The following is a 25,969-nucleotide window of genomic DNA, read 5'->3' on the forward strand; positions in this document are numbered from 1 at the left end:
GTGTTGCCACGAGGAAAACACGAAACAGTATCAAAATTTTAAATTAAAATGTTAATTTAAACCTTTTATAGTTTCTATCGATCATAGCTCTCGAATACGAGTGAATTGTTACGCTATTGCCTGTGCACAAAAGTGGATATAAAACAGAAAGTCTGGGAGGACCCGGTAGCCCTGTTCCATCAAAAATGAGGATCCCCCAAGCATGCCCCTAGTTTGTGCCTACCCCCTTTGGCGGAGCATTACAAATGGCGCTTTACTCGCATGTACCTGCGTAAATCGGCTGATATATTATAGTTCTTCTTCAGTTCCTTATCCACCTGATTATATAGTCTTTGGGCTGGATTTGGTGAGTCTGCTCTTTGTGAAAATTCATATGTTTGGCAAGGCTTAGGTAGATAATTGATAAAAACATTTTTGTTTTGTTTGAATGGGGTGTGCGGCTTAAAGTGTTTAACGAATTTAAAAACAATGGAACTTTAAAAGAACGACTAGAAGATATGTGTTCTCAACACGAGTTGTTACATTCGCATTACTCTGAAGAAAGAGGAGGATAGTGGCTTTCTGTACGCATGGAATAATTGGGTATACAATTTAGTACTTAATGAAGAAGGAATTGACCCAGTTATAATTTATGACCCAATATATGCAAATGAACTCTCCAATGTAGTACATTGGATAGCTTGGCAAAAAACCTCAATAAAATCCCTGTAGTTTTGAGGGGAATTAACAACGGAGGTTTATTTATTGCACATGATTCCCTAATGCCGTATGTGTCAACAGTTACAAAAATGGTTATCGGATCAGTTTCGCCTCTCATCTGGTAGAAATAATCCAGGGAAAACAATTAAAGAAACTACTTCAGTTGTGAAATATGATTAAAATTTAAAGAAACATTTTTAACTATAATTCGAAAAGTCCCAGCATTATCAACTGAAGTTAGTAATTTAATCGGGGTGCAGTTATCTACTTTTTATTTCTTCAACAGTGTAAAATCTTCATCACAATTTGTCTCCTTAGCAGCTTCATTTCGCTCACATTTACGTTTAGCACATTTAAGTTTATTAGTTGTAAAACAATTAATTTCATCCCCCTTTTCTTGAGATACAATTGAACCCAAAATCTCAGTTTGCGATTCTGCATTATTACCATCATTGATTAAATAACCTTATAAGGTTATTTAATCCATGTTACTTTACTAAAATTTGTCTGTACATCCCTATCTACTGGAATTTTAGTTAAGCCTTGGTTTAAATCTTCATTGGTTTGTATAGTACCAATTGAATACAAATCTTTTATAAATAAATTACACTGACTAAATTTACTTTTCGGCTTTAAAGCTAACTCTTCTGGTGTATATTTCTTACGAGCTTGAGCCACGCTGAACTTAACAGAGGCAAAATTTTTGAAAAAGGATTAAATTAACCAACGTGTACGTGACAACGTCTTCGGGAATTTTACCAAGGAATGCTTCTTGGTTTTACCGCTAGGTTAGCTAGCATCGCCCATCTGAACTATTTCCTCTGACCGTGACGTCATGAGACATAGGCCAAACGTAACAGAGTCGTTCCTGATTGGCTCAATCATTGTATAGGGGAAACAGCTCCTCATTTTTGAAGGAAACCACTGAGAAAGCTAACAAACCCTTTTCCTCCCAGACTTTCTGTTTTATATCCACTTTTGCTGTGCAGGAATAGCTCGGGAGAGCTAGGGGAATCATTAAAGAGGGGAGAGCCTACCGACTGAAAAATAGGCCGCTTAAAACCAATTCGCTGAAGTTAGAAACTGCGCGTACTTAATCGAAAGTTATATCACGAACGATAATTAAAAAGTAAACACCACGAATTTAAAAGATAAGAATGAGTTTAACATTAAAGAATGAAGTACTTATAAACTTGGCTTCACAAAATTTCACATAAAGGGTTCCGTAAAAATCGCTACCAAAGGAACAACAACGCAAAACGTTTTTATCACAGAAATATTTTAAAAACATGCGCGCGCTTTTTATTAGCGCGTAGATAAAAGTTATATTTGAATTTTGACAGTTTTATATCGTTTTCCATTTGACTGCTCTAGATCGATCTGATCATCATTTTATGTTCCATTTGCATGCTCGGATCTGCTCAGAGATCGCCCAAAAACGATCTGCCGATTTCGACAGATCAACGGATCGAGCTCGAAATCGGTACATCTTTTTGCGTGTTCCATCCATAGATATAGGAAACGTATATAAAGGTCTAGATAACATATTTCAAAGGGAGTGAATACGGAGTTGACAGCTAGCAGAAACGCGTAATTTCTGCAGGCTATCCTTATAAGGCGCTATCTATCGGTAAGAAAGCTCGTGCTATCGTCGCGAGAGCCATTGTCTCCTGCTTAAAAACTATACTAAAAGTCACCAACAGATGGTGTCTAAAGACTACGGCCTGCGGAAAGGTCAAGCGCTTAGTACTAAAATGCTAAGAGAGCTCGCGCTCTTGGTCACGTGCCTTCCTCGGTGTCTGCTAGGTGTCAATTCCGTATTTTATGTTAGGCTTAGACGCCCCGAAATTTATCTAGACCTTTATATACATTTCTTATATCTATGGTTCCATCTAGTTTGGTTGGCAAAACGGCAGACCAAGACGCGAAAATTAATATTACTAGCAGATGAAAAACAACAAAGCGCGGGAATATGTTAATTGTAACCCTTCAGGTTCATTTTCCCCCGTATACTTATTTTTTTGTTTATTTACTTTTGTTATTACGTTTTCCCCGCACACTTGACCCTCTAAATTTACAGTTTTTGTTAAGTATTCGTAAAGCCCCATACGTCAAATTTCTTAGAATTCCGAGCTCTATTTAATGAAACTAATCCCCGTGTTAAATATAAATTTAATTTAATGATAAACTAAAAACTTAAATAACTTTTTTGAACCATACATACAAATTAATTATTGTTTATAAGCCTTATAGAACTCGATCAAACCCCACGATAAAATATAAAATTAAGATAATTAATTAAACCATTATCTCAATATAAATTATAAACTAAATCCCTGCCTTCGGCAACGTTAATATTAATCCCTCGCTAATGAAAATGTTTTTCTCTGGGTCACAAGACCGTGTTGCAATACATTCAGCGAACTTTCCCAGCCCAGATATCCCTAAAACTTTCCGAACTAAACCAGTAAAGCTCCCTCAGCTTACAGCGATCCCATGAAGTCATTTCAAGTCCATAAGCTTCATATTAACTATCAGGTAGCAAGATCCCAAGAAAAGCGGACGTTTTCCAAGGTTGCCGCCATAGGGTCAAAAGGGCGCCCGGACGTTTCCGCTTGGAGACAGAAAATCGGGAACCTCGAGACTCTCTGGCATTTCCCCCCCCCCCCCCCGCAATCCCAAGCGACCTTTCGTAAATCGGACAACGTCACCACCGCATGACTAGACACGAGTCTTAAATACACCAATGACCTAAGTAAAATGGGAGGTCACCAGTTGCTTTTTGTTTCAACCCCACCCCCCAATAATCCGAACAAAACCAAGAGACAGAGCCCCAAAAAGAGAGAAGTTGAGAGAGCTTGAGAGAATGGTACAGAACGGATAGAGCTCGGCTTGTGCCAGAACTGGATAGAACTCTGCTTCTCGGGAAGAGAAGAACCATGTCGAAATAAATATAAAATAATGTGCGATGAAGTCGCGCTTAAATATTAATTAACCCTCAATGCAAACCACATGATCGGAACAACCCTCACTGATTGCCTAGATGACCCACAGCCAGGACATTCCGATCGGAAGAACATAAGCCGAGCAGTAATAAGTCTGGGAAGCGTAATGCCCTCAGCACCCTCGAATCACCTGTTGATCACGCAATATCTAGACGTACCGAGGGAAGAAAACCAGATGACCGAGACCGATTCCCTAGCCTAGCCGGACATTTCAGACTGAAACCCGAAGTACCTACGCCCCCGTCAGCTTGTGAAGTAAAAGAATATAGGAAGAAACCCGCAATCCGGCCGCCAAACCGTAGACGAGTAAATAAAGATAATTAAAGAAAAGTGTGAATAAAGAAACGCGTAAACAAGCAGCCCCCAAAGACGTCCCGTTCTGTGAAGTGCGTGTGTTGGGCATCTTACGTAAACCGAGGAACTAGAAAACCCGTAAACGAAGAGACGACAACGTAGCGGAGGACACCGAAATAGAATGATGAGTAGAATTTCCATCATAACCCCCCCCCCCCCCCCCCCCCCCCATTGTAGAGTACCCAGGGTCGAAATACGAAGTAGCCAGTGAAAGTAGAGAACAAGTTTTAGAAAGAAAGTTTAACCCCACGCTATTGTTCGAGAAAAAGGTTTAAAGCAAGCCCCCTCGAGGTTGAGTTTATCTCGCTTCGTGTATTTATACAGTTCGGACTATATATTTCCGTTCGCATTGTACCCTCGTTGTAGCCATTTTTGTTTTGTTTTAATTTGAGTTAATATTGCCATTGCTTAATTGTCGAATCTCTAATTTTAGTAGTTTAATTGTAGTGTTTATTATTTAGTATAAGTGTATATTTGTTTCTGCCCCCTCCATCCTTTGAAACCAAGATGCCTGAGAGTAGGGATATAGGAACCGATCCCAAAGAAAATAGTAAGAGATAGTTTCATTAACAAATTTAAGGTCAAAGAGTGTATTTTTAGTGTTTAAATTCCCCTCGTATATTGGAAAAAGCTAAAAGAACCATAGTAGAGATGGCCTAACCATCACTAGAAGCAAAGTTAAATAAAGATTTTGTGATTGATTAACGACAAAGGGTTTCCATTCTGAATTCGAATCTCCCCCTCCTTTTTTATTTTTTTTCTTTTCCCCTGTATGTAATTCACTCCACGATAAGGCCACGACTCGCATTTTGTCGCCATCTTCCCCCAGCCTTGGTGAATTAATATCTTTGAGCAAGGGCTAGGAATGTTTCTGTGAACAATCGATCATCCCGATTCAGTAAATTTCCATAAAACCTTACATAATGTTATGTTCCATTTGCAGTTTACTCTAGTCGATCGGGGCGAGATCTATGACGTCAGAGACAGATTCGGAGCGAATCTCGAGCAATCAAATGGAAAACGCTATTATAGATACGTATTTAAAACATGTTAATTATTAAATCAAATTACAAAATATATTTAACATTACTCCCACTCCTGAACTCTGTTCAAGTAAACTGGCTTTCGAGGAGATAGATTAATTTGGAGGTCTTTTTACAATTGTTCGATTTGAACATCTGACGAAACACGACCTAACTTTTTAGGTCGTGTTCATCACGTGATGGACGGGCTTTGGTAACTACGGCCATTTTCGACGTAAGTTGCGGAGCTCGGAGCTATTCAACCAAAACAACATCGCCCTCCTGCTGTGATTGTGTAGGAGTAGAATTCGTACGATGGTGAGCCGAGCGCAATTCTAGAAAGTAGTCATTTTTACAAAGATTCCAAAATGCATTCATCAGCCTTTGACGATATTGTAAACGCTTCTCTAATCTCCTTCTTGACATTAATTTTTCACCGTCAGCCGTAAACGATTGCGATGGCAGAGTGGTTAACTTATCACCGATCAAGAAGTGCGCTGGCGTCAAAGGGGAGGGTTCGTTGGGTTCATGATAAACAAACGATATTGGTCGCGAGTTGACTTCCGCCCCAGCTTCGATCAATATTGTTTCAATCTCTTCGTAGGTCAAAGAGGCCTGGCCGAGGACTTTTCAAAGTGAACATTTCACTTTTTCCACCATCCGTTCCCAATATCCTCCGACCCAAGGAGCTCTATCGGTAATAAAGGTCCATTTTATTTGCAAGTTGCTGAAATGCAGATGGATTTCTGGACTTTTCCTTGAGGCCCACAATTTCTTCAAATCGACGGCGTCTGTGCGATAAAAAGTCTTTGCATTATCCGTCATAATTTGCTGCGGAATTCCTCGACGCGACACGAAACCTCGGAACGCCAAAAGGAACTTGTCGGTTGACAAGTCAGATACAACACAAGATGGACGGCGCGAGCTACAGCGCACGTGAACAAGGCGATGTAACACTTGTTTTTATCTCTCGTCAGCAAAGGGCCCGCAAAATCAATATCGATATTATGAAATGGGCGCGTCGCAATAACATGACTACTTGGTAAATGTGCCATAGGTGCCGATGAAGGTTTTACGCGAAATCGTCTGCACATGGTACATTTCTGAACCTCTTTTTTCACTAAATGGCGGCCACGAAGTATCCAATAACAACTTCTTACTTCGCTCAGAGTATGGTTCACTCCGGCATGCATAGGTCTCTCGTGATTATCTTTAACAGTTAGAGCCTGTGCGTTAGTGGCAGAATTACGGGGTGTTTCTCTTGATAAGTGATTCTGTCTCTGCTAAACGTCCGCCCACTCCGCCGAGCGGCGCCGACGTGGAGAAGGCCCTCGGAATCCAGGAAGGGGTAAAGCGAATGCAGATTCGATCGCCTAATATGTTCTCCCTTTGTCAGGTTTGAAATTTCTTTCGAGGAGCATTCTCTTTGAGCTGTTTTGGTAAGGTAGCTCTCAGCTTTGATTATTTATCCCGCCGTTAATGGCTTGCTTCTATTCTCCTGATGTCCCTTGGAAATATCTATGAGGCGTAGTACGTACGCGGTTACGCGTGTGACTTTTCTTAACGAGCTGAATCGCTGTAAGTCAACCAGATTTTTTGGTTGGGGCTTTATCACACTTAGGACTATATTTCGTGAAACGTTGTCTTTTTTTCTTCAGCAACCGCTTCTGCCAAAAATTCGTCGGGAATTGGTACCTCATCATGGTGTTTTAAATCGTTTCGTAACCAGATTGGACTACGAAACCAGAAATCGCTCATCGCCAGATCTACCATCTTCCCTCTTGTAGGCAAGTGTGCCTGATTGTCGACTCCCGTGCAGTGTCGCCACATGTCGGGATCCGTTAAGGCGTGAATTTCCATGACTCTGTTGGCCAATAAGGTTCTCCACCCTCCACTGGTTGGTGGTTTCTTGATCCACTGTAAAGTAATAGTCGAGTCCGACCACATGAGAATGAAATACAGCTTCTGACTAAAGGCGGATGCACACATAAAGATCGCGAGCGAAATTTTCGTGCGCGAGCTAGCTTTATTAGTACTTCGCGTACGAGCTTCTGTCTCGCGCTGCGAATATAGAAATATTCCTATTTTCGCGCGCGTCGCTTCGCTTCGCGAGTTATGTGTGCAGCTGGCTTTAAGGTCTTCATAAGATGCGCTACAAAACGTGCTGCTAATAGAGCACCCATTAGCTCAAGTTTCGGCAGTGACAGAGCCTTATCGTTAGGTTCATTTGTTTCTGAAGGGGCGACTTTTCTCTTCTGTACCTTGGATTTCGTAATAGGAGCTACTCTGCTTTTCAAGGCGACTAGAGTAGTAGTTATATTTCCTCCTTCATCTTCGTAGCGTAGATAAGCTACCGCAGCAAACGCTCGCTCGCTACTGTCTACAAAACAGTGTAGTTGTACGGATGTTATGTTCTCTGATTTGAATTCTCCAAAGTTGAATCTAGGTGCTTTAACGTGTCGCAGATATGGCAATTCTTCGCCCCGGGTATTAAATGTAAGAGCCAAATTTTCAGGTAGTTTCTCATCCCAATCCTATGGTTTGCCGCTGTTGGATGATTTCAATTTCCACAACTGTTGAAATATAATTTTCGCTCTCACAATAAAGGGGGAAAGTAGGTCCAAGGGATCATATATTATCGCAACTGCTTTAAGTACCCATCGCTTAGTCTCCTCTCGCTCGCTGATGAACTTCAGAAGCGGTGCTACGTCAAAGTGTATCTCAACAGTTGCGGTATTGCAAGAGAGCCCCAAAACCTTCTGCGGCGATGAACCAATTAGGCTCTTTTCAGTTTCTAGTTGCGGGATTTCTCCTCGCTCACTCCATAATTTTCTCAATTCCGCAGAGTTGCTTTGCCATTTCCGGATCTTCATAACGGCTTTATTCACACGTTAGTTCATTAGCACTTTCGGCGTTCTTCGCTCCTGACAACAAGTCGTCGAAGTACAGTGAATCCTTGATTATTCGGCAAGCGTCTGGTTTCTCGTCTTTGAACCTCTTCGCGTGGTACCTTACTGTCGACGCCAAAAGGAACGGGGAAGAAGTTACTCCAAATCCTACTCGTGTCATCCGGGCGGTTATTAGTTTTCCGTTCGGGTTAGGAGCATCGACGTCGATCCAAAGGAAACGGACTGCGTCTCGATCTTCCTCCGTGGTGGATATTTGCAGGAAAGCTTTCTCTATATCTCCCGTAAATGCTATTTTATTTTCTCGAAAACGGATCACTACATCGAGTAGCTCTGGATTTTGATTCGGACCAGATTCTAAACAGTTGTTTAGAGACAGCTTTCCAACTGCTCGTGAAGATCCGTCGTACACAACTCTTAGTCGCGTAGTGGCGCTTGAATCTTTAATAACGGCCCTATGAGGTAATTAGTAAACCGGTCTCACAGCGTTCTTCACATTCTCAGGAGGGACGATTTCAATAATGCCGAGTTCAAACTGTTCCTTCATCACTTTGTTGTAGTCAAAAAAAAGGACTGGATCTCGCTTCATTCTCGCCATAAGAACGTTCGTTCTCTTTGTCGCTACCGGAAGGTTGTCTCCGAGAAGCTCTTTATTAGTCTTCCAGGGAAAAGAAACTTCGTAACGTCCATCGCGAAAATTAATGGTTTTCTCGAATTCTTCGAGCACTTGATTATTGGCAGGGATTATTAATTCTCGATTATCTATGCCAATTGCGTCTAAGTCCCAAAATAGTTGTAATTGTTCAGAAAGAGGATCGTTTCTTACCGCCGTCAGCATTACACGTACAGCGCTTGCACCTGATACGGTTGAAGTGACCGATGTCTCGCCGCTGATTATCCATCCGAGTTCAAAGTCAATCGCGACTAATGCTTCTCCTAGACGCACTGGTGTTGTTCCCTTCGAGAGTTTCCATTACTGATTTGCTCCGATTAGAAGGTCTAAAGTTGAACGCGTGGGATTGCGTTCTTAATAGACTTGTCAGCCATTTCGAGGCCTCTTCTTCATTTCCCGCGCTACGGTGGAGCTCGGTATCGCGAAGACAGCCCCGCAAATATCTGGCGTTTCGAGCGCTTCGATGACGGCTCCTTTCGACGGGTCATTCACGTTGACCACCTCTACGCGGACTTTATTCCTAATTGTCCTGACGGGTTCTTCACCTTCGAATGCAAATAACTCAATAGCTTCCTCTCCTATGATTTCGAGACCCTATATTGTCTAGAAAACGGTATTTAATTCTTCTATCACCGCCAAGAAAGGCTTGCACAGTCTGGAGTAGAACTGTTGTTTAATCCTTGCCAATTACAGCAGCCGAAGCTACTAATATCTTGTTCGCGTCGCTTTTGGAAGTTCCTTTTGGGTCTCTTTCGTATATTTAGTTTTCTGATTTGCAGCGCCAACCGAATCACATAACGTGGAATGATGTCTTCTCTCGCAGTGTTTGCATTCCTGATTTCTCGCTCTACAGTCTCTTGATTTGTGATATTCTCTTAAACACGTGAAGCAACGTCGTCTCTTCGCGACGAGTTCTCGTCTCTCAGCTACGGTAAATTTATTGCATTCCAATGTACTCTATGAAGACATTTCACAAAAAACACAGTACTTTTCGGTTGCCGTAGTAAGGCTGGCTCCGCTTACTATATGACGGTTTCCGCTGTAATCCGATCGCGAGTAGTTCGACCTTTGCGAACTATGATTTTCAGTTTGCTTTCTTTCGGAGGTTTAGATCTCGTTCACGACTCGAGATTTGTAAGTCAAGAAATGACAGAAGTCCGCGGGGCTCCAACGCTGGTTTTATTTAAAGTTCTCGTAAAGGCGAGCGCGATCTCTTCCGGTATGCTTCGGATTAAGAGTGGATACAAAAGTGTGTGGAACGTATCTCTTCCAAATCCTAATGCTTCTAAACTTCTTATTTCCACTTAACAGGTATCGTACAGATTCGTTAGAGCCTCCAAATCATTCGCTTCCGCAACTTTATTCATGTATAGTAAATTGTCCAAATGCTTCGCTATAATAACTTCCGGCTCACCGAAGCGCCTATGTAAAATTTGAATAGCCGCGTCATAACTTAACGATGTTAGTCCCGCTATTGCTCGAGCGGATTTTCCTTCCAAAAAAGATTGTAAAAAGCTGAATTTCTCGCTGTGACTTAAAGATGTCGAATTAAAGTTTGATTCGAATATTCCCCAAAAACTAAGCCATTCCGAGGCTTCACCACTAAATTTCTTCACCTCAAGCTTGGGTAACCTGACTTTGAGTTTAGCTTCGCATCTCCGCTGATTCCAAAATGTGTGCAGGAATAGCTTGGGAGAGCTATAACACTAAAGAGGGGAGAGCCTACCGACTGAAACGTGTTCCCGGCCACGCGGCTCGTGCTGTCCAACGTTAGAATCTTCCGAACCGTCGTCGTTACTCACATCTTGACCGTCAGTCTCGATATTTATCCCTACGTTGACGATTTCATTATCGTCCGAGCTTAAATTTGAATGGTGAAGAACTGTCTTTGGCACTGTTACGTTGCCTTACTTTTTCGATGCCTCCCTCGCCTCTAATTGTAATTGTATACTCAAAATATCTTCTTTGTACTTTTCTACTTCTTCAATCTTTTTCTCGTAAGTCGCTTCTTCCAGCTCTTAGACTAGTGGATCAATCTGCTCGTCGAGTGTGACGACTTCTTTTTCTTTCACATTTAATAGTTGCAGGTTTACTTTGATCCTTTCAAAGTTGATCACTGATTCATCGAGGTCAGCCGTAATGTCGTTCCCCTTTTTCGTAATTGCAGATCGTATGATACCTCTCTTCTTGCGCAATCCCGAGAGGACAGTGGCACTGGCCGACACGATGGAAGTTAATCAGTTCACGCTGATCACGATTCGATTCTAAATACCGTCAAGTTCGAGTTAATAGTTGCAGGTTCACTTTGACCCTTTCAAAAGTGATCACTGATTCATCGAGGTCAGCCGTAAGGTCGTTCCCCTTTTTCGTAATTGTAGTTCGTATGATACCTCTCTTCTTGCGCAATCCCGAGAGGACCGTGGCACTGGCCGACACGATGGAAGTTAATCAGTTAACGCTGATCACGATTCGATTCTAAATACCGTCAAGTTCGAGTTAATAGTTGCAGGTTCACTTTGACCCTTTCAAAGTTGATCACTGATTCATCGAGGTCAGCCGTAAGGTCGTTCCCCTTTTTCGTAATTGTAGTTCGTATGATACCTCTCTTCTTGCGCAATCCCGAGAGGACCGTGGCACTGGCCGACACGATGGAAGTTAATCAGTTAACGCTGATCACGATTCGATTCTAAATACCGTCAAGTTCGATTTCGATCCGCGTTTCCATGGTTTCGGCACCAAAATGTGTGCAGGAATAGCTTGGGAGAGCTAGGGGAATCACTAAAGAGGGGAGAGCCTACCGACTGAAAAATAGGCTGCTTAAAACCAATTCGCTGAAGTTAGAAACTGCGCGTACTAAATCGAAAGTTATATCACGAACGATAATTAAAAAGTAAAAACCACGAATTTAAAAGATAAGAATGAGTTTAATATTAAAGAATTAAGTACTTATAAACTTGGGTTCACAAAATTTCACATAAAGGGTTCCGTAAAAATCGCTACAAAAGGAACAACAACGAAAACGTTTTTATCACAGAAATATTTTAAGAAATGATTAAATCGCGATTGAAATGATTAAATCTCTATTTAAAGGATTAAATCACGATTGAAATGATGAAATCACGATTGAAAGGATTAAATGACGATTGAAATGATGAAATCACGATTGAAAGGATTAAATGACGATTGAAATGATGAAATCACGATTGAAAGGATTAAATTGCGATTGAAAGGATTAAATCACGAATGAGATGATTAAATCGTTATTGAAAAGATTAAATGACGATTGAAATGATGAAATCACGATTGGAATGATTAAATCGCTATTTAAAGGATTAAATCGCGATTTCATAATTTAAATCGAGATTGAATCCTTTCAATTAAAATTTAAATTGAATTTTTGGTCTTAATAATTAATTTATATTCGAAATTCAACGTTTATATACAAATATCGTACATTTTGGTATGCTCATTAAACCCAAGATAATGTAGATCTCGTACCCAAGATTCGAAATCACTGCCTCAAATTTACCCACTTCCTGCCGGAAAAATTAGCCCGATTTTTCACAAATTTCTATAGGTGTTGTATCGGAAGTGGGTAATAGCTTAATCGTTACAAAACCGTCGCTCGGAAACAGAAATTTCTCGGTTTTTGAATCAAGGGTTCGCGGTCTTTATCATTTTTCATAAAACAAAGCTGTTTTTTAATTTTATTATATAGCCGTTGTTTCGCGCCGTCATTTCATAGAAACCACAACTTTTTATGTTTGTCTATAATTAGGTATCATTTATTACCATTTATTTTGGTAATGGCCATCCAGAAGGTCAATTTTTCGAATATAGCTAAGGTGGCCTACTTTAATTAAGTATTTTTCACTAAATATAACACTATTATAAATCATTTTCTTTTAAAATTTTCGCCAATAAATGAGTTAGGTAAATAATAATAATAATAATAATAATAATAATAATAATAATAATAATAATAATAATCAGCTAGGCACCACCTTAGGCCAAACATTTGCAGCTTCATATTCAAAAAGTAGAAATTACTTGAACAGGATTGTATAAATATGTGAGGAATTTAACAACATCACCACCAACAATCACAGCAAGAATGAAGGACATAGTGAGCTGTAATGGCGGACATTTCAAGGGCCTTCACAGAAAAATATATATTTTGAAGTTTCAAACTTATATTAATCGAGGGGTAAGACACTCTGCGAACTCGGTGTACACTGCCGTACCTTTGACAGTGCTAAATGGAACTCGCGAACTCTTGAAAATATGTACCTTTAACAGCGCTAAATGCACGTAACTCGGGGTACAGATTATCTGAGACTGTCTTACCCCTCGATATTAATATAGTTGAAAAAACGCCTCGCACCATTCTCACATTCAACTTTCAATCAAATATTGAAAAGTGTCATTAGAGTCTAATCCATGACATGGAAATGTCACTCTAATTTAGTTCTTCAGTTTTAGGGATATACAGGGTGCTTGAGAAGGTTATGCAATAATTTAAGGAGTTGTAGGGGGTGAGTTGAGAAGTATGCCTGTTTTTTTCCCCATTTTAGCTGAAGTGTGGCCTACTAGCCTCTGCAAGTAGACTGCAACAAGCGCAAAACCAAGCAACAGGGACTTTAAATACTGTTAAACTTAACTTTTTTTACGCTGGTTACCTCGATTTGTTTACAAAGTCCGATTTTACCTATCACACGAACCCAAACTTTAATGTTCGCATTTCCCTGTTTCTTGGTTTTGCCCTTGTTGCAGCCTACTTCCAGGGGCTAGTAGGCCACACTTGGAAGCTCTCTGGCGCTCTTTCAACTCATCGAAGGAAAATTCGAGAAAAACAGGCACACTTCTCAACTCACCCCCTACAACTCCTAAAAAATTTTGCATAACCTTCTGAAACACCCTGTATAGTGGCCAAGGATAATAATTTAAATTAAACGTTGGCTTATATACCGTTTAAAAGGCGAAAATAACAAAAACAAATATCATTTTGATCATATAGAACGCAATGATCCCAATAATACCATTCCGGTTTCGTACTTGAGGAACACTTTCAAATTTCTGAAATCAAACAGCGCAATTGAAAGAGAAAGCAACCATGACCAGAAGGAGTCTCGCAAAATAAATGAGCTCATAAATATTAAAATGAATTTTTTTTCGAGAAAGCGTGCCTTTTCAGTTTATAAAGGCTTAAGAGGATATGAGCCATTGATCCGATTTCGTGGGGAGGGTTCAATGTCAGTAGCGTTTCATTTTCTAACAATAGATTTCCTCGTGCCAATTCAAGTGGGAAAACGGGAAAGAAATTAAATGCATTATTCGCTGAAATCTTCACTTTTATGTTAATAGGTATATGATCTGATACGCGTAATGGGGTAGATTATTTATTCTGAAAATCTATATAAAATGAGGCTCAAAAGAATTTCGAGACAGTTGCCAACGTAGGATTCCACAGAGAGTTTGTCTCGAACTACAACAAGTAAGTATTTTTCTAGATGCGTTTATATTGGAATCGAAATGTTTCTTTTTGTATCTGAAGGCTTTAGTTTAAGTGTATTTAATACTTATATTTGAAATGTTAGCCTTTATATTTTAGTCTCGTATCGCTATGAAAGCATATCTTGCCGATGTACCGCGATTCGGCTTATATTTAAAATCCACATTTAAATTCGTCAGTGCCATCAGTTACTTTGTAATGTCTGCCTATCTTATATAAGTTAAGAAACTAAAGCATTGCAAAGCGATATAATGTATTATTGAGTTATTGACACAGCTCAAATTTATATTTCTTAGCTTAATATATATGTTAGATTTTAACAGCTTAGTGGTTTAATAATTTTTACTAACAATTATTTTATTTCTATCGAATATAGCTCTTCAATACAAAATATCCAGCCATGTTCACCATGTTTCAAAGAATTGTCATCCCACTGGTTTTCGTGTTGCTAATTTCATCTCATAGCACAGCGTCACTAAGGAGGATTGAGAAATTGGCCGCTTTAGCACTTATTGCAAATGCAGGAGCTTTTGGTAAAGTTTATTTTGGTATATTTTGAAAAAAAAGACTTCATACTGTTTGAAGAAATTGAAGTGCCGAATTAAACCATGGCAGGGCCCCTAGGCTTCGAGCTTCTTTGGGCCCCTCAACATACCTCTCCCCCTTGTGATTCATGGGCAACTGCTCTTGGTGGGCCCCTAGGCTTCATCCTAGTCAGCCTTATTTATAAAGCGTCACTGACTCTTTTTGCCATCGAATAGTCTTAGTCGATAATTCAGAATAACGGCCGAAAACTCCTCCGAGACTCCGACCAGATTAGATTAACCTTTTTGGCGTCATAAACGTCCGCCATTTTAGGTGTGGAAAAACCAGCGCTGCCTGGTAAAAACTTAAAATTTTTAATCATGAGCAGATTTTGACACTTAGTATTTCAGTCGCTTAATATTTATCGACTAGAACTATTTATAAAGTGGAAGGTCGATCGGTCATAAAGTGAGCATTATAACAAGAAGCATAATTCTATCTAGGTGGAGGTGGACAGAAGTTCATCCCCGTTCCTGTGTACATGGGAGGTCAAAAGGGCAAAGAAAAAGAAAAAGTTCTTCAGCCGTAAGAAACTAACTAAAATCAGTCCGTGCAAGAGCCCCAACAGACTATAAGTATTATATTGTTCTTTAACAGGATCATAATTTCTGGTTGTGGCGCCGGCCACGGTGGCGCAATTCCTATACCTTTGGTTGCCGCAGCTACTCAAGGTATTGGCCATCAGACTGGCTGGTAGCGGCTCTCTCTTGCAGCTCAAATGGAATACTGAAACGTGTAAATAACTTTGTGCCAAGTGGTTGTTGTTTTCATTTTAATTTTATCTTAAAATAACATTGTGGTATTTTGCCTACATAATTGAAATATTTTAAACATTTTGTACGCGTTACGTAGACCGGTCTATTAACATTCACAAATTTGTTATTTGTATAGAGCAACTTTTGAAATTTTATTTAATAAAGAATAGGTATGAATTATAATATTTTCGTGTCAATTTTCTTCTAACTGGTTCAAGTGGAGTCCTACTGTACATTGTGAGTTTCCGAGTCGTTCATAATTACCATAACATTACCACCATCTATCGATTTCAAATATTTAGAACTGAATAAGGCAGCGCGTTCTTAAAGCAAATGGCGGCTCCTGTCTAGTTGCATTCTCTAGCACTAGATGTCATTAGCGTATAAATCCAAACCGGTTGAGTAAGCATCAAAATCTAGGTGTGGAAAATTGGGAACTTCTAATGTTGATTGTCTTTTCGGAATAACGTGATTATTAACTTATTAAACACGTGGTTTCGGGAAGCCAATAGATCGCAGACAACTCGCCTTTGATTTAAGTCCCCGAAAGGTGCTGCCACCTAGAAGCGCTTTTAGAAGCATTTTTGTACACTTTTTTTTTAATTTTTTGATAGAGCCGATACTTGCTTTAAAATTAGTCTCGCGCAAAATCTTGGTCAATTGCGATAAAATAAAAGCGCGTGTCAAAACTATTGAAGTTGGCTGCACTGGTGGTATTTGAAAATACCTAAACAGTATTGAAACTGGCAAATGGTTGTCAGAACACTGTCCGAAAAGAGCAAAATGTGACATGATGTCCGTCAAAGAATGTCCGCTTGTGGCGCCAGTGGCGGATACATATGGGGGGTGAGGGGGGCACCTCCCCTTGACGCCGCTTAAGATTTGCATGTGACTTGATGATTTGTTATTACAACTATAGCTCAAAATGTTTTAGCGCCCCCTCCCCTTGAGTTTTTTCTGTATCCGCCACTGTGTGGTACTGCCACACAACGCCAAAGGTACTAGCTGCAGTGTCACGGTGCAGTTTGTGCAGGTTTGGCCACGTAACAGAATAGCAGTGTTGCCTGATACTCAAAATGGCTGCGCCCTCATTTTAGCACGAAACCAAGTTTGTAAAAGGTTCATGATTGAAATAGTTAGAGTGCAAAAAGACAAATTTCCAGCGTTTGTCTAAAAATGATAGTGTTTTTAATCATTCATGAAAATACACATTCTATATTTACTACAGGCAATAAAAACTTTCATAAATTAAAATTTAAAAAATTCAAAGTAACTTATTTGTATGATATGTGCTAATTGAAATATATTGGCATTATAAATTATAATTGTGTAAGAATTGATTCCAGCTCGTTTCTTTTTCTTCATTTTCTCTTCTCCTGTGAAGACAAAAAGTTAGTGAATAAAGCTCCATCGCAGTTCTCCTTTTCAGATTACATAGACTCATAAACTGCTGGATTTTCGTGTACTTAGCTGACGAAAAACCAGTAGTTTTATGATAATGATAATAGCAGTTTATTGCATACTAAATTCCAAGTTCCCTTATTGGGCCCAGTGTCTTGTGAAACCATAAAATCGAAGGAAAAATCGAGGGGCTAACCACTCTTAGAAAATCTGTACACCGGATTACGCTTAGATTAGCACTGCCAAAGGCAGGGACTTCAAACATTACGCGTAATCCCATTAGTACAGTCAAAGGTACGGCTCTGTACACCGATAACGCGGAGTGATCAGCCCCTCGGGAAAAATAGAATAAAATTAAATTAAAAGATAAAATTTACGCTCTTCAATAAAACATCTCGGCAAGAAGTAATACATCCGAGTGCCAGGACCTGGAAGCTACTGTTTATTTGGTGCTTGTTGAAATAACGGAACTTTTGATGGAAGTTATTAAAAAGAACTGAATTTAAATTTTAGAAACCATCAAATTTAAAAAAATGACATTTAAATTCTAGAATAATTTATAAATTACAAAGGAACTGACGGGGTAGGTACATTTGTTCGAATTTCAATCGTCCGAACGGTGGAACAAACGTTCGAATTTCATTCGTCCGAACCGCCGAAATAACAAATGTTGCAATTGTTCGAATTGGACAACTTGTTTGTTTCATTCGTCCGAATCGGTAGCATCACTTGTCCGAATTCTGTCGCTAAATTAGCATTTCTTATTGCTTTTATTTTTGGTCCGGATTTTTTTAGTGCAAGAATTAAAAATAAAAAACTACATTGTAAATATCGTTGTTTGTTCAAGTTCTTTTTTCTTAATTGCTGCTATATCTATATATTGTATGATAAAATACGCGAAAAAGTAGATAAGTCCATAATTAAAAGGGATAATATAGCTAAATCCTAAACAAATTTGAAGAAATTTAAAAACTTACTAATAACCCTTTTCGGCTTTCCAGCCAGATTTCCCGCACGGTACTGATGAGTTCCAAATAGAACGAAACCGGTCTACCGTTGGAATTTCTGGCTATTTTATTTATTTTTAATTTAGTTTATTACTCGAAGATCTATTTGATCCGAGTTTCGCGTTGCTCGTAGACCTATCGGTACGAGTTATTAGTAAGTTTTTAAATTTCTTCAAATTTGTTTAGGATTTGGCTATATTATCCCTTTTAATTATGGACTTATCTACTTTTTCACGTATTTTATCATCCTTCTCACAGTCCATAGGTGGTTTCTTCTAACTTAACTTTATATATTGTATATTTTACTTCATATTCGTATTAATATCGATCAATGTTGTTTATATTTTAGGTTAGGTTAGGTTAGGTTCACGTTAATTTTACTATTTTCTTATATTAACAATATTTAAAAAAAAAACAACCATTTCCTAATGTTCGAAAAAACGGACAAACGATTGTTCGAACAAATGAAATTCGCCAGTAAAGTTAACATAAATTGAACGACTAAATCACCAACAAAATCATTCGGGCATTTGTACCACAGTTCGGACGAATGAAATTCGAACAAATGTACCCAAATCGAACTGACATATGAGAAACCTTGACGAGGAACCTTGAGCAATTTAATTTGACTTTCTATAAATCTTTAAAATTTAAATTACACTAATTCTTATATCCAGACGTTCTTTAAAGCTAGCTATTGCCAACTTTGCGTTAATATTAGAGGGTAAAGATTAACACTCATTAGCAATCCTATTTGTGAGCTTCTCGTGCTCGCCGCAACGTCGCTCTATGTCAACCGAAAAGGATAGTTTCGTTTTAACTCTTACATTTGGCCAAATCTAGGAATATAATCCAGTTCTTGTCCGGCCCTGTACAGCATTGCTAAGGCAGCGATTTTTCTTCTGAGTCTACCCGCTATCACTATCTCCAAATGAAATGCCCATAGCATTAGGTAACACGTCAGAACCAAGCAAAGACAATTCCTGCAGTGCATTTGTATACCCTGTATTAAAAACACTTAAAATAAAATTATATTATTTAGATTTACCAAGATGGAATTTATTAATACGAAGGCACAAATACAATTTTGCCCCGGTCACGAAAGATGTCGAAGTCGGGTCGGGTCGGGTCGGGCTTTTTATATAAAACGGACCAGGTCGGGTCGGTCTTTAATATGTTAGTGATCGGGCCTTCAAGTTTCTATTTTATTCGCAACACCAGGGTTGTAGAGAGATGGTTCGATCACTTAGATTTTTTATTTGGCGAAATATTTTTGTACCACGGATGACGCTGGTGACGCTAAGTAGCCCCTACAGATATTTTGTGGGCTTTACCTCATTACACCGGAGTACCTACGGAAAGGGAACACTATCAAGTTTTCGTGTTGATCGATCTCGGTTCTTTATGATCTCTTAATTAGTTAATTTTCGCTTTGTTATAAATTCATTAACAATTTAATTTTTGAAAATTGCGAACAATCTAAGCAAACCTAAGCCAATTAAGAGCCAAAATGCAAAACTACGGTCAGCGTTATTCCTTTATGAATTCTAGTAAAAAAATTTGTATTTCAGTTCAAATAAATATCTGAGAAACTGAGATTTAATGTTCGCTAATTATAAATATTAAAAAAAATTCCTTAAAATTTACGCGTGTAAAAACGAAACAGAAATTAAAGCGATCCCAGTTAGCTTGTAAAATTTAAATTTCCCGCTATCTCCCATAAATTAAGCTGCACCTCAGTACTTCTATGCATTGGGGGAATGCCCATAAGTATCTGAAGGGGCTACACAGTGTCGGGCCACTCGGGCGCGCCATCTATTTGCCACTTTTTCTTTAGCCAAACTCTCCTATGGTAGAATAAATAATAATCGAACCATCTCTCTACAACCCTGGCAACACAAAATCTCTACATACAGAAAGCGAATCATTATCACCATGAATGTATTCATCTCAACCATGAATATCGAACTGCAACAGGCAGTCTGGCCTCATTCGCCAGGACAGTGGCGGCTTAAGAAGGCTGGGTCCCCGGGGCGGCGGCAGTGTTTTGTGACATCCCCCAGGACCGTGCAGAAGTTTTCACGGGTTCGTCTTCTTCAAGTTTAATCGTTCTGATTTGCACCCCCCCCCCTCGAGCTTCTCTGATGGCACCCCCTGCTGCCCTAGTACCCGGGGCGGACCGCCCCCCGCCCCCCCTTAGGCCGCCACTGCGCCAGGATGGGAGGGGCTTAGTTATTAGGACGTTGGTCACGCGCCGCCACTCAAAAATTGTATTGAAGGGAATCGTTTCAAAACTTGACTATAGCTTCAGTGCCATGGCTTAGCACGAAATTTAATTTCTAAAATTTTAATACACATCTGTTTGATTGAACGGAAATAGGTAAGAATATTATTGATAAATTCCTTTCTTTATGATTATTAAATAATTTGCTGAAAGTACAGGTATTTTCTAAGAATCACCAGTTATTTTCTTCGTCGGTTAAATCGTGCAATTCGTGAAACGTTTTGTGGATCGAGTCAACGACAAACGCCTGCGTCCTGATTGGCTGAAGTGATTACGTAAAGCGCAGAAAGGCACCACCCATCTGAGACCCAAATGGTAGAAAGGGTAATGATATAGTTAGATATTCATGGTTGAAATTAATACATTAATATTCATGTTATCACGTGTTAATCATACTCTTGGCACGTTCATTAATTTTTAACTGTTTCTCAAAGAGCTCCAAGCGCCATCTACTGACAAAATTTGAATCTCGGAGGCTGCTTTAGCATTTAGTACAAGCGTATACTATAAACATAAAAAGTGCAAGTTTTTTTCGGGTCGCGCCGGGTTTCAATTTTATCGGGCCTCTTCGGGTCGGGTTTAAAATTTCAAAAATTTTCTTGGGCCGGACGCCGGGTTGGATTTTCGAAATGAATAATTTTGGCGGGCCGGGTCGGTCGGGTTTTTGAAATTAATAATTTTGGCCGGCCGGGTCGGGTCGGGTTTTCGAAATAAATAATTTTGGCCGGCCGGGTCGGGTCGGGTTTTCGAAATAAATAATTATTGCGGGCCGGGTCGGACTTTCAAACTCGCAAGCGGCAGCCCAACTCATCTCTGCGACATATATAGTCATTATCTCTATATATAAATAAATACATTTTATCCTGTATTAAATACACAAAAATCGAAAAACAGTATTAATTTGATTTGAAAAACCAAAATAATATAGATTTTTTAAGTAATATCAAGAATTTAATGCCATTATTCTACAGTTTATACCACAGTTTGGAAACCTAGTTTTAAGAAAAAGGGGATTATTAGTTGTAATTTATTCGGACAACTATTATAGGGGTACCACGATTAGATTTGGGAGGGAAATAATTTAAAATTGAGGAGTTACAACCCCAAAATAAGGCCTAGTCTAAAATATACGGATTGTAAGTACTGTATTACAATTATTCATGCATGTTAAATATTTTATTTGCTGTTTACTGTTTCGTTGCTTTGTCGTCTGAAGTTTCGATTGACTCTTTAAATTTATTTTAAATGACTTTTTTCAAAAGGCTTTCAATAGCAAAATATTTCAAAAAATTATAGACTTAGGCTAATTATATTTTGGACTTATTGCGCTCCATAATGAGATCGCAAAACACTGCCTCTTAGCCAAAGAATGTTTGTGTCATATGTAACGCTCATTTTTAAAAGTGTTATTTAAAGATTAGTGTTATTTAAAACTTATTGCATTTAAAATATTTCCTATTTAGATTAGTGTTATTTAAAACTTATGACATTTAGTTTTTAAGTCCCTTTTATATTTTTCAATTTCTTACGGGTGTCCAAGTCGTAAAAGGGTATCATTAGTATTTTTCTTGTAAAATGTATTATTGTTGTCCGTGTAAAATATCGTATCCTCTCTACATGTGGCTCTCCCCTAACCAGCGTTCGGTGCTGGGAAAGCGCGCACATCTTGACTCATCCATTGTGCGCTATAACCGCTCTCTCTCTCTATTGTTGAATACTCGGCGTCGTATCGTAAATGACTTAAAGATGCGCGCTCTCTATTGTACGGCGTTCGGACGTCAATAGTAAACTATTGAAAGAAGCGTTATTTCAAACGGCCACCTTTAAAAATAAAAACTACAACCACGTGTACCCTTCCCGAAAGACACGTGGCGACATGTGGTACCGTCGTGCGACCTTCTTCCTGGGAAAGACACCAGATGATTTCATCTTTCTACTGTTATACGCAAACCTTCTACAGCCAATAATCTTTAAGCCAAGCCGCCTACTCCAAGCTACCCTTAACCTTTTAACCTCTCCAATAAGATGCCACCAAATGTCAGTTTCCGTAATTAAACCACGCCTACTGAAATGGTGCTGAACAAAACCAGGGAGTTAGAGAGATTTGATGTCAGACAGAGACAGAGACAGAGAGATGGAGTGAGTCCTCAGAGGCCTGAGTAAGTCCTCAGGGTCCTGAGTGACGGAAGAGCCGGAGAGCGGACAGAGCCGGAGAGCGGACAGAGCCGGAGAGCGGACAGAGCCGGAGAGCGGACAGAGCCGGAGAGCGGACAGAGCCGGAGATCGGACAGAGCCGGAGATCGGACAGAGCCAGAGATCGGACAGAGCCAGAGACCGGACAGAGCCAGAGACCGGACCGAGCCAGAGACCGGACAGAGCCAGAGACCGGACAGAGTCAGAGATCGGACAGAGCCAGAGTTCGGACAGAGCCACAATTCGGATCGAGCCAGAGTTCGGATCGAGCCAGAGAGTGGGCCGAGTTAAAGAGCGGACAGAGCCAAAGGGTTAAGGAGACCCAAACGAGCGACGTTGAACGGCACCAGACCGTTTCATCAATCGGTGAGCGAAAGCCACAGGCTTCAAACTATTGTTATAAAGAGAGAGAGCCCGCGTATCCCCCCCCCCCCGCGAATTTCGTGTTTTTGCATGCTTATTGTTATTATTATTAAGTGTTTAAGTATTTTATTGTTATTTGTATTGTTATTATTATTTTGGTTTATAATATATTAAACCGTTTGGACACCCATACTCTCGTTGTATATTTACCTATATCATACCCCTAGACATTCTTGAACCCGGTTACTTAACGTTAAGGTTGTTTTTCACGAGATTCCTTCTACTTTGCTAACGCTAGGGAAACCAATAGTCACGTTTAATCGTCCTCTAGAAATTAGCGTTGCACATAGACAATATGAAAGCTAGAGAATGGGCTTCTGTCATTTACGTGAAACTTGACACTTTTCTCGGGTATTTGAGATCACATCCACTGGCACAAATATCGGAAGGGCAAGTTTCGTAGAAAAGACAAATTATAAATAGATTGGTTTTAAATTTAAAACGAGTATAAACTTCCATGGATCAATACATTTAACATTTCAGCCAACAGGTTTAACAGAAGAATGGAATGATGGGCGTTAGTTACGTTAAAAACGATTTTCTGACTTAGTTCGTACTTCCTTTAATTGAATTTAATTGATTTTAAGTTTCGCACAAGACTCACAAGAAATAATGATACATAAAATTATACCTTACAAGAAAATTTGGTACAATGAGAAATAAGATCGTACCTTACAAGAAAATTTTCGTATATTAAGAAATAAAATGTACCTTACAAGAAATTTTCGTATATTAAGAAATAAAATAGTACCTTACGAGAAAATTTCGTACAATGAGAAATAAGATCGTACCTTACGAGAAAATTTCGTACAATGATAAATAAAAGCCTACCTTTAGTTTGGCAGATATGGTAAACGATGTGTTTTGTTTTGATCGAAGATAAAAAATGATTCGGTTTGTCTGTAATATAAAACATGTCGCTTCTACAAAGAGGAAATTTGAGTTTGTTCGCATTGTTGTTAAAGCCTTGGGGCACTAATCTTGGAAGCTGTCTTTATCAGGGCGACAAACGAGGAAAACTAAACGTCTCGAATTCAATTTTAAACCGATACCATCACTCAAGTCAATATGCTTTTATTTTTAAATTATTTTTACGACGTTTTTAAATTGCGAAGGGCGGGGGCAAATGGGTCCCCTCCATTTCCGAGGATTTTAATGACTGTATTATATTTGGAAACAAGCTGTACGCTACGAGGAAAAATAATTTATCGATAAAATTATAATTAACTTTTTTTTAAAATATAACTTGAAATGTCCTTACAGAAATATTCAACTGTCGTTTCGTCCTAGGAACTATTCATGTAAATGACATGAAGTAACATCTATTAAAATTGATGTCAAATGAAAATTGAAAAAAGTCTGCAATGTAGAAAATAATGGTTAATGGGATTAAAGTATGTCATCCAATTAAAGTTAAGAGCATAACCAAAGATAATATAGACATCGAACCTTAGTTTCGAAATAACTGCGTTTACCCACTTACTACTGGAACTCCGAAACCATTAGCTCCATTGGTACCATGGTAAGCAACTATAAATGAGACTATATACGGTCAAGTTTGACAACAGCGCGTCACCAAAGTTGGCGGTGATACGATAATACAGCAACCTATAGAGGCAGATTTTTCGGAGGTCACCTGCTCGAAGTGGGTAAACGCTTCGTTACAAAACCGTCAATCAGAAAGCTCTCAGAATTCGAATCTAGGGTGCTGAGTTATATGTTATCTTTGGCATAACACCTAAAGTAATCAAGACTAACCATATGTATATCTTTTTAGCTAACGTCGTCGGATTTGGAATTTCAACTCGCAACTGCAAATCCGTGAAAAATTATATTTTCTTAATTGTAATAGCTGAATTAATTATTTAATTGTAGGTTGCTTGATCATTCACCATCTTGAATCCAAGATGGTGACTATTCCATGGAGTAATAAGCACATTTTATTTTTTCATAAAATCCATTTATCGCTAACAGCTTAAGAGTAACTTTACAACAAAGTTCTCTTTCCCCCGAGTACGGTAGGCTACGCGGTAACCAAAGACTATGTAAGCTATTGCTTTATATAGAATTTATATAGTCTTTGGCGGTAACGGACTGGGGACTCGGGAGCTACGGTGCCAAGAGTAGAGAGAAAGAGAACACGCTAAATTTCGAGGGTCTTCTAGCGTGGACACTGTATCTCTAACCGGACGGGAAAAACTGTAGCTTCCGCCATACAAAATCACCTGCCGCCGCCACCGTCTCTTTGTAAAAAGGGGGAGGTTCAAGAATTTTGAAAGTTTCGGGCTGTCAAGGCCATATACTTCGTCACGTGCTCGACAAAACGTTCCGTTTGAAATGGAGGTTTACATTCTTTCGAATGACCTTGACGGCACTGGGAATCGAGTACGGCCGACTATTTCATCTAATACGAAGTAGGACGCAAACGGACAGTGAGGGGGTACCTCTTTTAGGCTGCTTTTCCCGTCCGGTTAGAGATACAGTGTCCATGCTTCTAGGCTATGGCAGTAGTCTTATAGGTGAGATAGTACTATATTGTACTATTCTTGTGATACTCATAAAAAAAGTTTACTATTTTGAATACGTGTAAAATTAATCTTACCAACATAATCTAACTTCGAAACATATAGTATAAGTTTTATTAGGTTAATAAAAGGACATTAGAACATTTTATATGATACCAGTTTAATAATTCATAATCTAAGGGGTCACTGGTCATAAGGACCAGTAAAAAAAATACCTTATTTCCAAGGCTGCTCAAGAGTCAAGCGAGGGTAAAAACAAGGAGTAATATATATCTAAATTATCCTTGCAAAAACAGTTCTCCTTCCCCTTCTTACCGTACATTTTATGGAAAGGTCTATTTGAAAATGCTTCTTTGGTTGAGTAACCGATTTTTTTAGCTGCATTTTCAGTCACGAAATAATAAAATGATTTATGTCATTGTACTTTAAATGTCTTTCGATGTTGACTACTTATAAGTAACAAATAATCGATAATATTTTGGAGTTCGCTATCGAACCAGTTAACGGCAGAAGTAAAACAACCGAAGCTATCACACGACTATCCTTGCATACTGGACGACCAAGAGCGTATCGTGAGAACTGAGAACATACAAACGGGTATCCCCACGTTTCCACGATGCACTCT

General features: G+C 39.2%; 2 protein-coding genes across 5 annotated transcripts; one reads left to right on the forward strand and one right to left on the reverse strand.

Moving 5' to 3' along the window:
• Positions 1-319: 319 nt before the first annotated feature.
• LOC149956059 (uncharacterized) lies at positions 320-15,644 on the forward strand. Of its 4 annotated transcripts, none has more exons than XM_090164600.1 (5): positions 320-346; positions 14,024-14,153; positions 14,548-14,704; positions 15,200-15,281; positions 15,354-15,644. In XM_090164600.1, the coding sequence occupies exons 3-5, from the start codon at positions 14,572-14,574 to the stop codon at positions 15,451-15,453; spliced, it is 315 nt and encodes a 104-aa protein (XP_090020726.1). In that variant the 5' UTR covers positions 320-346; positions 14,024-14,153; positions 14,548-14,571; the 3' UTR covers positions 15,454-15,644. The 4 variants fall into 4 exon arrangements, with proteins under 4 accessions (XP_090020726.1, XP_090020725.1, XP_090020727.1 ...); XM_090164599.1 differs by lacking the exon at positions 320-346 and adding an exon at positions 453-582; XM_090164601.1 differs by lacking the exons at positions 320-346; positions 14,024-14,153 and adding an exon at positions 453-582.
• Positions 7,961-10,026, reverse strand: LOC149956060 (uncharacterized). Its single transcript, XM_090166750.1, has 2 exons — positions 9,980-10,026; positions 7,961-8,441 (listed from the first exon to the last, which is right to left on the reverse strand). Exons 1-2 carry the CDS (start codon positions 10,024-10,026, stop codon positions 7,961-7,963), a joined length of 528 nt encoding a protein of 175 aa, XP_090022876.1.
• Positions 15,645-25,969: the final 10,325 nt, after the last annotated feature.

Source organism: Leiobunum rupestre, chromosome 2, assembly GCF_980474605.1.
Source record: "Leiobunum rupestre chromosome 2, qqLeiRupe1.1.hap1, whole genome shotgun sequence".
In the NCBI taxonomy this organism is placed as follows: Eukaryota; Metazoa; Arthropoda; class Arachnida; order Opiliones; family Sclerosomatidae; genus Leiobunum; species Leiobunum rupestre.